This window comes from Myotis yumanensis, unplaced genomic scaffold, assembly GCF_028538775.1.
Source record: "Myotis yumanensis isolate MYYU_CA2020_CCGP unplaced genomic scaffold, mMyoYum1.0.hap1 SCAF_18, whole genome shotgun sequence".
NCBI lineage: Eukaryota > Metazoa > Chordata > Mammalia > Chiroptera > Vespertilionidae > Myotis > Myotis yumanensis.
The window spans coordinates 5,336,326-5,351,855 of NW_027223769.1; the positions used below are offsets into that span (position 1 = coordinate 5,336,326).

At 48.1% G+C, this 15,530-nt stretch overlaps 1 protein-coding gene across 1 annotated transcript in view; it reads right to left on the reverse strand.

The window, feature by feature from the left end:
* Window positions 1-9,538, reverse strand: part of RYR1 (ryanodine receptor 1) — a 129,832-nt gene extending 120,294 nt beyond the window's left edge. Inside the window, exons 1-5 of the mRNA XM_070398122.1 lie at window positions 9,393-9,538; window positions 2,337-2,456; window positions 1,281-1,385; window positions 232-306; window positions 68-146 (exon numbers count right to left, since the gene is read on the reverse strand). Coding sequence (XP_070254223.1) covers window positions 68-146; window positions 232-306; window positions 1,281-1,385; window positions 2,337-2,456; window positions 9,393-9,440 — 427 coding nt within the window. The 5' untranslated portion in view covers window positions 9,441-9,538. The remainder of the gene's footprint in view (window positions 1-67; window positions 147-231; window positions 307-1,280; window positions 1,386-2,336; window positions 2,457-9,392) is intronic.
* Between the last annotated feature and the right edge of the window lie 5,992 nt (window positions 9,539-15,530).

Genomic DNA, 15,530 nt, shown 5'->3' on the forward strand with positions numbered 1-15,530 from the left:
TAGGTCTGCACCCCAACTTCCTGCCTGTCGTGTCCCTATCACACCCTGCACCCTCCAGCCCCTCCACCTGTTGCATCCTCCTGCAGTCCCACGTCGAAGGCCAGCTTGTCGGTCATGGAGCGGGAAGTAGTGAGACAGCTCAGATACTAGGATCATAGAGGGGTGTCAGCTCCTTCCTGGAAGCCACTGCACTCCTGCCCCCTGCCCTTGCCCTCTCACTGGTGCACTCACCATGCTGCTGTGTGCATGTCGGAGCAGGATGGCATGGCCATACAGGAGTGTCCTGTGTCCCCCGCCCTGGGATGACTACAGGGGGTGTGGGGGAGGGAGGGCACAGAGTGAGAACAGACCCTAATACATCTGGCCTATCTCAGGTGGGAATAGAATCCCCATTAAATACCATGCTCACGCCTGGATGCAAGGAAGCCTCAGCTCAGACCAGTAGCAGATTATCTGACTCAGTTTCCCTAGCCATGGAAGTGGGGGCTCTGTCTCTGAGAAGCCTGTGGACAGAGTGTTTTATATTCCCCAAAGCCCATTCTGTCCTCCCTGCCAAAAGTCACTCAGGGAGGCTGGACCCCTCCTCTAGGTCCCAAGGAAGGCCCAGCATCTCATGTTCCACGGACCTCAGCTCCTTCTACTCTAACCTGTCGCATCACGGCTGGCAGTAGCTGGTGTGCACTGGTACAGTCCTGGCAGTTGATAAAGATTTGAACATCACCCACAGAGACTTGCCCTGTGCTGCCATAAGGAGACTCCACCCCGCTTGAGGGGTGACACCCCATCATTCGATGGCACCAGGCCTTCCATCCCAGCTCTTACATGCCCATGCTCTGAGGGGGCCATGTGATGGGGCCACATGATCACATGGCGGAGCCACTCCTGGATTGGAGGGGACCCACACCTGGGATAAGAGAGGTGAGGGGAAAGGTCCCATGCGGAGAAGAGCTGGGATCAGGGTCAGGAAAAGGAAGGGAAAGAGGAGGAAGTAGCAGGCAGTGGGAACAGGGGGTTCAGAAGCCCCCATTCCCTTCCTTCCTTCCTTCTTTCCTGGCCTGTTCTGGGGTCCACAGCCCCAGCCTCATATGCAGGATGTGAGCCCTAGAGGCAGACCCGGGCTCAAAAGAGGTGGGAAGGACAGGTGACACCCAAGGCCAGACCTACCCACTTATCCAAATTGAGGGCCTGTGGGGGTGGGTCAGAAAGAGGAAGAAGAGCAAATGGTAAATGAATGTCCTCCCACCCACCCTGGCCACCCATCGGCTCAGGGGGAGCCTCACCTCCACGCCGGCCTCCACAGTGTTGGCCAGCATCTCCTGCAGGGCTCGGACGGACAGCGACTGCTCCAGGACAAAGCAACAGATGGCCAGATCGGGGGGCACATTCTGGAGGGGGGTGAGATGTGAGCAGAGGGCCTGCAGGCCCAAAGATCTGGCACACCCTTTGCCCCTCTAAATACGGAGACCCAGACTCGACCCCAACCCTCCAAGAAGCCCTGCCCTCTGCCTCCTGCTTCAGACACCCTGAATCCTCACCAATATCACAGAAAACACCTCTGTTGTGCCTCCTCCCTCAAACATCTGAACTCCATCTGAACCCCACAGAAGCTTCCACGCTACCCTCCTGCTCAGGCACCCCACACCCCACCTAATCTCGGAAGATGCCTCCATCCTCAGACACACTGCATCCGCCCAACTCCAGGGCTCCTCCGCCTCCCCTGCAGGTAACTCAGATCTCTCCAACCCCAGAGGGAGCCCCGCCTCCTGCTGTCACAGAGCAGCCCAGTTCTTGCCTCCTGCCCGGACACTGTGAACTCTGCTTCAAACTCACAGGAGGGCACCCGTAGTCACCCCCTCAGCCTCCCACCTGTTAGCTCAACTCCTAGATACCCTCCTGCTTGGACCCAAGGCTCTCTGCCCCTTGCAGACCCTGGCCCTTTCCCCCATCAGATGCCATGTCCCCTCCCTTTCCCAGACCTTGCCCCATCCCCCAGGTCACCTCCTCTCTCAGACCCTGAGTCCACCTCACCCTCAGACCCCAGGTACCCTCCACCTCTCAGACTCAACCCCCCACCTCAGTTCCCTGCTAGCATCCTCCTGACCCTCCAGGCCCTGTCACATCAGATCCAAGGCCCTCTGCCACCTCAGACACCTGCTTTCTAAGACCCTGGTCCCTCCCTCCTCAAACCCCAGCCCCCTTTTCCTCTCAGCCCCCTCTGTTTTCTCTCCCATCAGCACCCCCTCTTCAGATTTCCAGACCACTCTTCTTTGGGCCACAGATTCTGTGCCCCTTTAGACCCCCTCTTCCCCGGCCCTTGCCCTCGCTCCCGTGCTGACCTGGGCATTGCTGGTAGGCTCCAGGAAGCAGAGGCGGTTGCCAAAGCCCTCGGCTGCCAGGCAGAGCTTAAGCTGCTCCTTGAGCACGGTGGCACTGCACTGTAGGACCACCTCATCATCCTGGGGAAAGATGGGGGCTCAGGGCTCCCTGGCACCCACCCTCACCCCACAGACACTGCATACCATGCCACTCACCCCACCCTTGTCCCCATGAAAGAGATACCCACCTTGCAATTTATCAAGTAGGTGCCCGTACTGAACGCTGCACATACTTCTAACATCCCCATGAAATAGGAGCTAGTGTCATCCCATTTTAATATGGGAAACTGAGGCTCAAAGAGGAGACATGGCCTGTCCAAGACCACACCACTAACAGGAGGAGCTAGGATTTGAACCTCAGTCTAGCTGGCTCCAGAGGCCTCCCAGGTGGGGTCTTCAAGGTGAGCCATTGGAAGGTGGAAAGTATGAACACATCAAGTTCAATGGCTTTTAAGCTCAGCCTTCTTTAGTTTCTTTTTTGTTTATTGACTTAACACACAAAATCGTTGCCCTGGCCGGCGTGGCTCAGCTGGTTGGAGCAGAGTGCAGAACACCAAACGGTAATGGGTTCTCTCCTCATCAGGGCACGAACCCAGGTTGAGGGTTTAATCCCCAATTTGAGTGCAGACCAGAGGCAACTGATCGATGTTTCTCACATCAGTGTTTCTCTCTCTCCCTTCCTCTCTCTGAAAATAATAATAATAATAATAATAATAATAATTACCAAAAAAAAAAAAAAAAGCCATCGCCCTAGCCAGTTTGGCTCAGTGGATAGAGCATTGGCCTGCAGACTGAAGGGTCCCAGGTTCAATTCCAGTCAAGGGCACATGCCTGGGTTTCAGGATCGATCCCCAGTAGGAGGCATGCAGGAGGCAGCCAATCAGTGATTCTCTCTCATCACTGATATTTCTATCTCTCTCTCCTTCTTCGTTCCTCTCTGAAATCAATAAAAAAAAATATATTTTTAAAGCTATCATTTAAGGAGTGCTTTCTAATGACATCTGAACATGATGCCAAAGCCTGGACTAGATCCTGGATGGAGGGGAAATGCCACAAAAGATGGTGTTTCAGCAACTGGTCAAAGTTGAATAAGGACTGTGAATTAGCTAATGGTATCATCGCAATACTAATTTTCCTGATTTTGATAACTATAAGAGACAGCCTTTCTGTTTTAGGAAACAGGTACTACAGTATTTAGGGGTTAAGGGTATCATGTTCACAACTTACCCTAAAACAGCTACAACAGTTCAGGAAAAAAATATAGAGAGAAGGGGTGTGGGGAGCAGATATGCCAAATCTTCACATTTAGGGAAAATGACTGAAGGCCATATGGGAATTCTTTGAACTAACCATACAACTTTTCTCTAAGTTTGAAATGATTTCAAGATTATAAATTAAAATTTTAAGTAAAATAGACACATTTTCATGTGGTGGGTCTCATTCCAAGAAGTTAACTCATTGAATCCTCACAACAAACCCTATAAAGTAAGTCTTGCTATGTGAACCTTTGGAAACTGAGATCCAGAAAGGTGAAGCAACTTGCCTGAAGTCACACAGCTGTCATATGGCATAGCTGCTCCTTGATCCCAACTCTGTATGTCACACTCTTAGAACACTAGACCACCTCTTAATACATGACTATAGTAGCCCACATCTACCTTCATAAATAGTACAAGTGTCCATGGGGAGTGCTCAGTGTTTTCACTGATAGAGGTCTCAATCAAAAATGATGGCGACCACAGCTCTTATCTGCTGAGGAAAGCAGTGGTCATTCCATCTTGTAGCTGAAGAAACGGATTCAAGGAGTCTCCAGCCCTTCCAGCGTATCACATAAACGTGTTCCAGTCCTGGGCTTTAACCCACACAGGCAGCCCTCAGTCTGTCTATCCAGTGCAAGAGGAGAGGGGAGGGCGGACCTGTTGGCCAGGAGGCTCCACAACTTTTCTGTCCTGTAATCCCGAACCATGACATCCTGGCACTTGTGCATTCAATAGCTTGCATTATTAAGCACTGCTGTCTGGTAGGCCTTATGCTTAGGGCTTTCTGTTCTTTTGATAGACAACTATTGAGCATCTGTGGTTGCCAGGCACTGATCTAGAAGCTGTACTAGTATATAGAGCATCAAATAAAGCAGACAGACCCCACCCTCATGGAGCTGACATCCTTTGGGGGAGATGCAATAAACAGGTGTATAGGTTCATAATTTAAATGTCAGTGATAAGTGTAATGGAAAAAATACCCCAGGGTGATGTAAGGGAGTGGCTTTTGGGGTAAGGATGACATCAGTGAGGGGATGAAGTGACAGCCTCTTCAAGGAGGTGACATTTGAGCTGAGCCTAATACTTTATCCCAAACCATGAACCTTATTCAAATAATGAGAAGGAATCAGGCCTGATGGTCTCTGGGGGAAGAAGGGGCAACCTGTTTAAAGGCCTGTGGCTGCAGGGGCTGAGGGTGTTGAGGAAGAGCAAGGGGGATAGGATGGTGGCAGCGGCAGGAACAAAGGGAGAGTGGGAGAGATGAGATCAGAGAGAGAGCTGCACAGACCCCTGGAACCCTTATGGCACGTATTTTTTGGCCCCATTGTGTGTGTGTGTGTGTGTGTGTGTGTGTGTGTGTGTGTGTGTGTGTGTGTGTGGTTTGTTTGTTGCTGTTGTTGTTGTTAATCCTCACCCAAGGATATTTTTCCATTGATTTTTAGAGAGAGTGGAAGGGAGGGGGATAGACAGAGAGAGAAACATCGATGTGAGAGAGACACGTTGATTGATTGCCTTCCACACGCACCCCAATTGAGCCTACAACCAAGATATATGCCCTTTACTGGAATCAAACCTGGAGCTGGGACCCTTCAATCTGCGGGCCGACACTCTCCACTGAGCCAAAGGCCCCATTGTTAATTTTAGTATATTTGCTGCTGAATCGATCCTTGTCCCCATTTTCAGATTAAAAAATTAAAGCTTGGAGAGAAAAATAAAAATCACTTGCCCAAAGTTTGGAAGCAGGCAAATGGCAAAGCCAGACATGAACCAGAGAATGGCTACACCAGTGATTCTCTAACTTTCTCCTGCATCAGAACGAAGGGAGGGACCAGGAGGTCGTGCCCTGCTCAGGGCACATGCCTGAGTTGCAGGCTCCATCCCCAGTGGGGGACATGCAGGAGGCAGCCAATCAATGATTCTCTCTCATCATTGATGTTTCTATCTCTCCCTCTCCCTTCCTCTGAAATCAATAAAAATATATTTTAAAAAACAAAAACAAAAAAGAATGAAGAGAGGTGGCCTGATTAAAATGCAGCTTCCTTGCTACGCCAGTCCCCCCCCCTCCCCCCCCAACCAAGAGCCTGACTCATTGGCTCTGCCTGAGCAGGGAATCTGGGCCATTAACCACCCTCAGGAGATTCTGACATGGGCCACACTTTGAGAAAGCCCAGACCAGGAATGGGGGTGGGGTGGGGTGGGGGTGCGGGGGGTGACAAGAGGCCACCACCCATGTAAAGGAAATGAAATTAGTTTGGGAGTCCATGGCCACCATACTTTAAAAGGGAAATAAGAAGAACAGAAAATACCAACTTGCCCATCATGCTCTAAGGCAGTGGTTCTCAACCTTCTGGCCCTTTAAATACAGTTCCTCATGTTGTGACCCAACCATAAAATTGTTTTTGTTGCTACTTCATAACTGTAATGTTGCTACTGTTATGAATCATAATGTAAATATCTGATATGCAGGATGGTCTTAGGCGACCCCTGTGAAAGGGTCATTCGACTGCCAAAGGGGTCGCGACCCACAGGTTGAGAACAGCTGCTCTAAGGGCTACCTACAGTTTATGAAATTTCAGTTAAAAATAAGTGTGTGTGTGTGTGTGAATGCACCTAATTTGTCCATAATAACATGAATTGGAGGCAGCCATCAGCAGGTGAATTGATAAACAAATTGTGCTATATTCACACAATTGAAATACTACCCAGCACCAAAAAAAGCCATAGCTGGTTTGGCTCAATGGGTCCTGGGTTCAATTCCGGTCAGGTCAAGAGCACATACTTTGGTTGCAGGCTTCACTTTGGTTGCAGGCTGGGCCCTTGTTGGGGCTCATGCTGGAGGCAACCAATCCATGTGTTTCTCACATTGATGTTTTTCTCTGTCTTTCCCTCTCTCTCCCACTCTCCCTAAAAATCAATGGAAAAATATCCTCGGGTGCTCTAATCGGTTTGGCTCAGTGGATAGAGCGTCGGCCTGCAGACTCAAGGGTCCCAGGTTTGATTCCGGTCAAGGGCATGTACTTTGGTTGCAGGCACATCCCCAGTTGGGGGTGTGCAGGAGGCAGCTGATCGATGTTTCTAACTCTCTATCTCTCTCCCTTCCTCTCTGTAAAAATTCAATAAAATATATTTTAAAAAAAGAAAAATATCCTCAGGTGAGGATTAATCAAAAAAATTAAAAATAAATTTTAAAGAAAGAAAAGAACTTTTGCCTGGCCAGTGTGGCTTAGTGGTTGAGCATCGACTTATGAATCAGGAGATCATGGTTCAAATCCCGGTCAGGGCACATGCCAGGATTGCCGGCTCGATCCCCAGTAGGGGGGCGTGCAGGAGGCAGCCGATTAATGATTCTCTCTCATTGATGATGTTTCTATGTCTCTCTCCCTATCCCTTTCTCTCTGAAATTAATAAAAATATATTTTTAAAAGAAATGAACTTTTGGTACATGCTACATGGGTGAATGTCAAAAATATTACACTGAGCAAAAGAAGCAAGACAAATGAGCATGAATTGTATATGAAACATTGGAATGACTAATGGAATCTATAGTGACATAAAGTAGATGGACAGGTTGATTACTGCAAAGAGTAAGAAAACTTTCTGGGGTAAAGGAAATGTTCTGTCTTAATTATGATACTGGTTACGTAACTGTACAGTTTGTCAAAACTCATTGAATTGTAACACCTAAAATGGGTGCAATTATTGCATGTCAATTATACCTCAACAAAGTTGGTTTTTAAATAATGTATGTGTATATGTACATGTACCAGGTTACAATAGAAAATATTTCTTACTGGTGAAATGAGGTATAAAAGGTTAAAGAGAACCACCACACAACATCAATAAAGTTCAGGAAAAAACACCCAGTCTGTGGCCAAGAGATGCCAGGGTAAAGCCTCTAGAACCCAACACTGGCTACCTTGGCAAGTCCAAGCCTAGTTTTCCTCTTGTGAAAGCAGGAGGACTGAGCCATAGGGGTATCTAGAGATGATTCTTCTTGACCTTGACCTTGGGCAAGTTGTTCCACTCATACCTTGGTTTCCCTCAAATCTCCCAGAGAGATAAAGATAGGGCCCTACCTCAGAAGACAGGCAGCGAGGATATAATTAGATGCCTCAGAGGCTGAGGCCCTGGCCACGGGTCTGACATAGAGTAGCTCAGGGGCTGATGGCCTTGGCCACCTTCTCATTAGGGCCCAAGAGGAGAGGAGAACCCAACCCAGTGGAAGAGACTGGAGCTGGGGCAAGAGTCTAGGGCAGTGATGGCGAACCTATGACACTCGAACTCATTTTTTTGGTTGATTTTTCTTTGTTAAATGGCATTTAAATATATAAAATAAATATCAAAAATATAAGTCTTTGTTTTACTATGGTTGCAAATATCAAAAAATTTCTATATGTGACACGGCACCAAAGTTAAGTTAGGGTTTTACAAAATGCTGACACGCTGAGCTCAAAAGGTTCGCCATCACTGGTCTAGGGTGAAGCCAGGCCTCCTCCCCTGGCTGCATGCTCAGCTGTCCCTATCCTTCACTGCCAGCCCCAGTTGTCTGTTCCTCCTTCCCAGGAAACAAGACCTCATAACCATGGTCCTAGCTCAGTGATGGCGAACCTATGACACGCGAACTCATTTTTTTGGTTAATTTTTCTTTGTTAAATGGCATTTAAATATATAAAATAAATATCAAAAATATAAGTCTTTGTTTTACTATGGTTGCAAATATCAAAAAATTTCTATATGTGACACGGCACCAAAGTTAAGTTAGGGTTTTACAAAATGCTGACACGCTGAGCTCAAAAGGTTCGCCATCAGACCTGGCTGCATGCTGTGTCAGCATTTCCCCCGGGCCCAGAGGGGGAGGGGAGGAGCTAGTGCAGGGTCAGCAGACCTGGCCCAAAAGAGAGAACATCTCCTTCCATACTCACACCCCACATCCAGCTGAGCCACTGGGAGGGAAATTAGGAAGGACTCCGAGATAGGCAGCTCCTCCCCCATCATCTCCCTGTCACGGCCCAGCCCCCAGAGAGCGGGCTATTCTGGGAGAGACACCTGTTGTTCCAGTTCCCATCCCTGCCCCCAGCAGGGAATCGGAGATGTGGGGACAGAACTAGAGAGAAGAATGAAACACAGAGGGCCTGAAACCAAAAGACAAAGACAGAGACACAGAGACAACCCAAAGAGACCGATAGGGCAAGACATGACCCAGAGATTATCAACAACCATATTTTACCCTCCTTCCCAAAACCAAGGTGGGAAAGAAAGAGGACCCAGAAGCTGAGGGACCCCCAGGAGGCCCTCAAGGGCTGGGAGTGCAAAGGACTTGGGATGTCCAGCCCACCCCAGCTCCCTTCTCAAGAATTTAAGTAGGTCAGAGCCTGGAGCAAGAAGAGAATGAGGGCTAGGTTGGGGGGGCGGGGGGGACGGCTAAATTAAGCTCAGGAATTAGAACCACCTTCCCCCAAGTGCCTGCTTCCAGGGTGATGAGAGAGGGTGATCCCAGCGGCCCCCTTTCTCCGAGACAAGCCGCTAATGGCTAAGAGGGGGCGGCCCAAGATCCCCTCCCCAAAGTCGGCTAATTCTCTGTGGTGAAACGGGGTGGGGGTGGGGCAGCGAAGAGAGACTAAAACTGAGAAAGACGGAGTGACACTCACCCAGAGGGACAGAGGAAGAGACCCCGACTCTCAGAGACCACCAGCAATCAGGACAGAGAACTCAGAGGAACCGAGAAATCGCCCCAGAGTCCCCCTAAAGAGATACGCACCGTCCGCAGAAACTGAACCTCATCCTCGCCCTCTCCTCCGTCCCCCATGATGTCGAGGCCCGAGGGGACGGCGCTGAGGTCTAGGAATAGGAAGAAGGGGACTCAGGCCGGGCGGGCGGCGGGCGGGCGGGGATCGGAGACCTCTGGGGACACCAGAGGGACCCGCGAGGCCGATGGAACTGCGAAGAGGACCCACGCGCTGGCGAGAGCTGGAAGGAGATCCCCGCCCCCGGGCTCCCATTGGGCCAAGGCTACTCGGGACACGCCCCTTCGCCAGTGCCCCGCCCACAGGCACACACCTAGGCAGCGGGTAAGCGTTGGGTGGGGAGGGACGCAAAGGGAGGGTCAGGTAGCCGCTCTCTCTACGCATTCCTGGTAAGGAAGGGACCATCTTTCCCTTATTTCACAGAGCAAACTGACTGAACGGGGAGCCCCTGCTTGATGTCACACAGCAGAGCCGGACTGTGCACTAGGTCTCCGGACTATAGAACGCAGCATACTTAGTGATTAAAAGCGAGGACTCTGAGCCAGTCAGGATCCGAGTCCCAGCCTTGTGACTCCCTGTGTGATCTTGGACAAGTCACTTCACCTCTCCGTGCCTCAGATTCCCCAACTGGTAAGAAGGATATTAATAGTACTTATCTCACTAAGGGTTGTTGCAAGGATTAAATGAGATCATTTATTTACAGCACCTAAAAACAGAACCAATGTAAATATTATGTAAGTGCTGCTACTATTATTATTATTATTAGCATCATCATTATTATAAAAACTGAGGAGGCAGGAACAATAGCCATAGCAGAGGTCTTTTGTGTACATGCTGCATTCGAGGTCCTGGGCTTAGATCTTTTTATGCATCTCATTTAGTTTTCACAACAATCCTGCTATTGTTCACATGGTTTAGAGGAGGAAATGAAATGTGTGGTCCTTACCATGTATACTTTATATATATATATATATATATTTTTTATTGATTTTTTACAGATAGGAAGGGAGAGAGATAGAGAGTTAGAAACATCGATGAGAGAGAAACATCGACCAGCTGCCTCCTGCACATCTCCTACTGGGGATGTGCCCGCAACCCAGGTACATGCCCTTGACCGGAATCGAACCTGGGACCTTTCAGTCCGCAGGCCGACGCTCTATACACTGAGCCAAACCGGTCTCAGCTACCATGTATACTTTTAAGGACACGAATAAAATGATGTAGTTCTCAAAACAGTATGGTGAAGCCATACTCTCCAAGGGCCCATTTTACAGGTAAGGAAAGTTGAGCACAAAGAAGTGGAGTTACTTGTCCCAGGTCACACAGAGACTGAGTCTGGGATTTGAACCCAAAGCCAGAAATATATATATATATATATATATATATATATATATATATATATATATATATAAATCCTCACTTGACGATATTTTTCCATTGATTTTTACAGAGAGTGGAAGTGAGGGAGAGAGAGAGAGAAACATCAATGTGAGAGAGACACATTGATTGGTTGCTTCCCACAGATGGTGCTCCGACCAGGGCCAGGGATGGAGCCTGCAACCAATGTATGTGCCCTTGATGGACTTGAACCCGGAACCCTTTAGTCCACGGGCCGGTGCTCTACCCACTGAGCCAAACTGGCTAGGGCCAAAGCCAGGATTCTTAACCATTCAAAGCCAGGATTCGTAACCATTCTGCTTTATTGTCTCAATATTTGCATAAAATCTTCCAATTATAACAAAAACCCACTTCCCCATGTCCAGACCCCAACCCCAGAGTTCTAATCCTCCCTCTCTGCAGGGGTCACCTGAGCTGCTGAGGGCCACTAGCTGGGCCACTGCTTTATGCAGATGAGCACTCTGGGCTTTGTAAATAGGAGACACCTGAGAGGGGTAACCAGCTTCTTCTTGGGAGCTGGTGTGGAGGGCTTCTACACTTTCCTAAACAGGCAGCTGTGGTGCTGGCCTGTGTGGCTCAGTTAGTTGAGCAATGTCTCATGCACCAAGAGGTCACTGGTTCTATTTCCAGTCAGGGCACATGCCGGGGTTGTAGGCTCCATCCCCAGTAGGGGGCATGGAGGAGGCATCCCATTGATATTTCCCTCTCATCAATGTCTCTCTCTCTCTCTCTCTCTCTCTCTCTCTCTCTTCCTGTCTCTCTAAAAAAAATTAATAAAAACATATTTTTTCAAAAATCACATGCAGCTGTGGGAACTGGAGGCCCAACACAGGAAGGCACACCTACTTGGGCCTCCTGCCAGACAGGCAACTTCATGCCTCTGGGCCTCAGTTTCCTCATCTGGCAATTGGGTTAATTTAGAATAGTTCCTATTTAATGGGGACAAGTGGAAAGTTCCATGAGGAAATCAACATGGTAACTGATTGATACAGGGATCTATTAAAATTATTATCATTGTTAACATGTAATGGTATCTATTAAGTTACATAAAACAATATTTTACAGTTTTATAAAATTATAAAAATCCTATATAATAAAAGCCTAATATGCTAAATTACTGGTTGTCTGGTCATCCGTTCAACCAATCAAAGTATAATATGCTAATGATATGCTAAGATCACTCAACCGCTCATTATGACATGTACTGACCACCAGGGGGCAGACACTCCAATTGGTAGGTTAGCTTGCTACTGGGGTTTAGCCATCAGGACTGAGCAAGATAGGCCGGACAGGCCCTGGAGCCCTCCTATGGTCCCTTCCTGGCTGGCCAACCTCCCACGTCTCTCCCCAGCCAGATCATGCAGATCACGCACCGGTGGGGTCCCTCAGCCTGGCCTGCTCACTCTTGCAATCTGGGACCCCTCGGGGGATGTGGGAGAGCTGATTTCAGCCAGATCCCGCAAACCACGCCAAGGGACCCCACCGGTGCATGAATTCGTGCACTGGGATGTAGTGTTAAATATATAATAGGTTGCTGGTGTAACATAGTTAAGTATTGGTATAGTGATACAATTGTAATATATAGCATATGTTTGTACCATATTGTTGAATTACATAATGGATAATTATATAATTATATATTTAGGCATATGTAATTATATAGTACAATACAGTTATGTGTTTACATATTATACATTATATAATATACATGTATATTAAATAGTAAGTTTTTCCTTAGAAGTTTATATATAACTAGAGGCCCAGTGCACAAAAATTTGTGCACTCAGAGGGGGTCCCTCAGCTCGGCCTGTGCCCTCTTGCAGTCTGGGACCCCTCGGGGGATAACCACCTGCTGGCTTAGGCCTGCTCCCCAGGGGATTGGGCCTAAGCTGGCAGTCAGACATCCCTCTAGCAGCCCGGGAGCCCTTGGGGGATGCCCACTTGCCAGTGGGGAGCAGGCCTAAGCTGTAGTTGGACATCTTTAGAGCTGCTGAGGAGGTGGGAGAGGCTCCCACCACCACCACTGTACTGGCAGCCGTCAGCCTGGCTTGTGACTGAGCAGAGCTCCCCCTGTGGGAGCGCACTGACCACCAGGGGGCAGTTCCTGCATTGAGTGTCTGCCCTTGGTGGTCAATGTGTGTCATAGTGACCAGTGATTCCCAGTCGCTCTGCTGTTAGGGTCAATTTGCATATTACCCTTTTATTATATAGGATAGAGGTCTGGTGCATGGGTGGGGGCTGGCTGGTTTGCCCTGAAGGGTGTCCCGGATCAGGGTGAGGGTCCCGCTGGGGTGCCTGGCCAGCCTGGGTGAGGGGCTGATGGCTGTTTGCAGGCTGGCCACAGCTCCTTCAGGGTGGTGGTCCCCTCTGGGGTGCCTGGCCAGCCTGGGTGAGGGGCTGATGGCTGTTTGCAGGCTGGCCACGGCTCCCAGCCACCCAAGCTCCCAGTGGAGGCTGGCTAGAAGCAGGTATCTGGGGTTTATTTATCTTTTATAATTGAAACTTTGTTGCCTTCAGTGGAGGCCAGAGCTGGCCAGGGCAGGTGGGAAGCTTGGCTTCCTCCATCGCCGGGGCAACCAAGCCTCTTGCTTGCTCCAGCTCCGTGGCTGCCGGCCACCATCTTGGTTGGGTTAATTTGCATATAGTCGCTCTGATTGGTTGGTGGGCTTGGCTTGGGGCATAGCAAAGGTATGGTCAATTTGCATGTTTCTCTTTTATTAGATTAGATATAAAATTATTCTGTCATTTTGCATTATTATCATATGATAATAATAATTTTCTTTTTTTTCAGTCATCATTATGTGTTGAAGACCCACCCATGATAGCCCTGGCAGGGTAGCTCAGTTGGTTAAAGCATCATCCCAATACACCAAGGTTGTGGGTTCCATCCCTGGTCAGGGCACATACAAGAATCAACCAATGAATGCATAAATAAGTGGAGCAAAGATGTTCTCTCTCTCTCTCTCTCTCTCTCTCTCTCTCTCTCTCTCTCTCATCCCTCTCTCCTCCCCTTCTCTCCTCCCTCCCTCCCTCCCTTCCACTCTCTCTAAAAATCAATGGAAAAAATATTCTCAGGTGAGGATTAACAACAATAGCAAAAAAGTCTCATTGATTTTAGACATTGAAAATAGCTTTCCCTATTGTAGCATCTAACATTTGTCCCACGATGTCCTCATTAAACAAAATCCTTATTTGAGTGTTACCAAATGCATCCTTTTTCTGCCATATGAATTTTGTGGTTTGCTTCAGAAATCTGTCCCTTTCTGGTTGTCCATGTCATTGTTGTATTAACCATCCCTGAGGGCTTTGAGGGAGGTGCCAATACACCAGTGCCAGGGCCTTTTCCTCCTTCCACCCCCCTGAGGCTGAGTCAGCTCAGCCAGGAGCATTACATCACCTCCGGAGATGCAGGTGCTGAGGAGATGGGCTGAAAGACAGCACATCATGGAGAGCACAAGCTTGAGACTGGGGAAGAAAGAGAGGAAAAGAAGTAGAAAGAGGAAGAGATGCAGAAGGAGGGTCTGAAACTATATGTTTTGTTATGTCATGGAAAAGCTAAAGAGAATGGGCTCTGAACTTGTCTAAATGTTCTGGTGTGAAAAAACAAACAAACTTCATTTAGTCTAAAAAAAAAAAAAAAAAGCAAAAATATACTTCTAGCCCTAGCCAGTTTTGCTCAGTGGATAGAGCCTCAGCCTGTGGACTGAAGGATCCCAGGTTCGATTCTAGTCAAGGGCACATGCCCGGGTTGCAGGCTCAATCCCCAGTGAGAGTGTACAGAAGGCAACTGATCAATTATTTTTCTCATCATTGATGTTTCCATCTCTCTCTCCCTCTCCCTTCCTCTCTGAAATCAATTTATACACACACACACACACACACACACACACACACACACACACTTCTAAGAGAGCTTTGGTTGAATTAACTAACACAGTAGGTTTGGCACAAGCATATTAATTACTATGACCCATTTAGCCTACTCCTGGGTATGTACCCTACAGAATTGTACACTTAAATGTTCATCAAAAGATAGGTGTGAGAATGTTTACAGCAGCAATATTCACAACAGCCCCAAACTGAGAACTCAAATGCCCATCACAGGAAAATCAATTGATCATTCATAGAATAGTCACACAATAAAAAATTATTTGGCTAAAAATAAGGATGGGAATGTTATTTCTTGATTGGTGTGATTGTCACAATTCACCAACCTAAACACTTAGGATTTGTGCTCTTTATTCGTATGTCAATTAAAAAATATGTCAAGCATGACACATTTAGGTAGAAGAAAAACACACACATACTCAAAAGAAAAGTCTGTCTTTCTATGAGTATGTATTCATATACCCAGATAAACACAGCCAACAGAGCAGATGAGACCCAACAACATGTGACATTGGTCACGCCTGCCTAGGGGGGACACTGGGAGGGGGAGGGTTTACCTCCATCTCTAATGCTTTCTTCATAATAAGATAACAGTCTTGTCCTAGCTGGTTGAGTGTTGGCCTGTGGACCAAAGGGTCCTGGATCCGATTCCGGTCAAGGGCATCTACCTTGGTTGTAGGCTCCTCCCGGCCTGGGTCCTGGTCAGGTTCATGCAGGAGGCAACCAATTGATGTGTTTTTCTCCCATGGATATTTCTCTCTGTCTTTCCCTCTTTCTTCCACTCTCCCTAAAAGTCAATGGAAAAATATCCTTGAGTGAGGATTAACAAAAAAAACAAAGGAAACAAACAAAAAAGATGGCAGTCT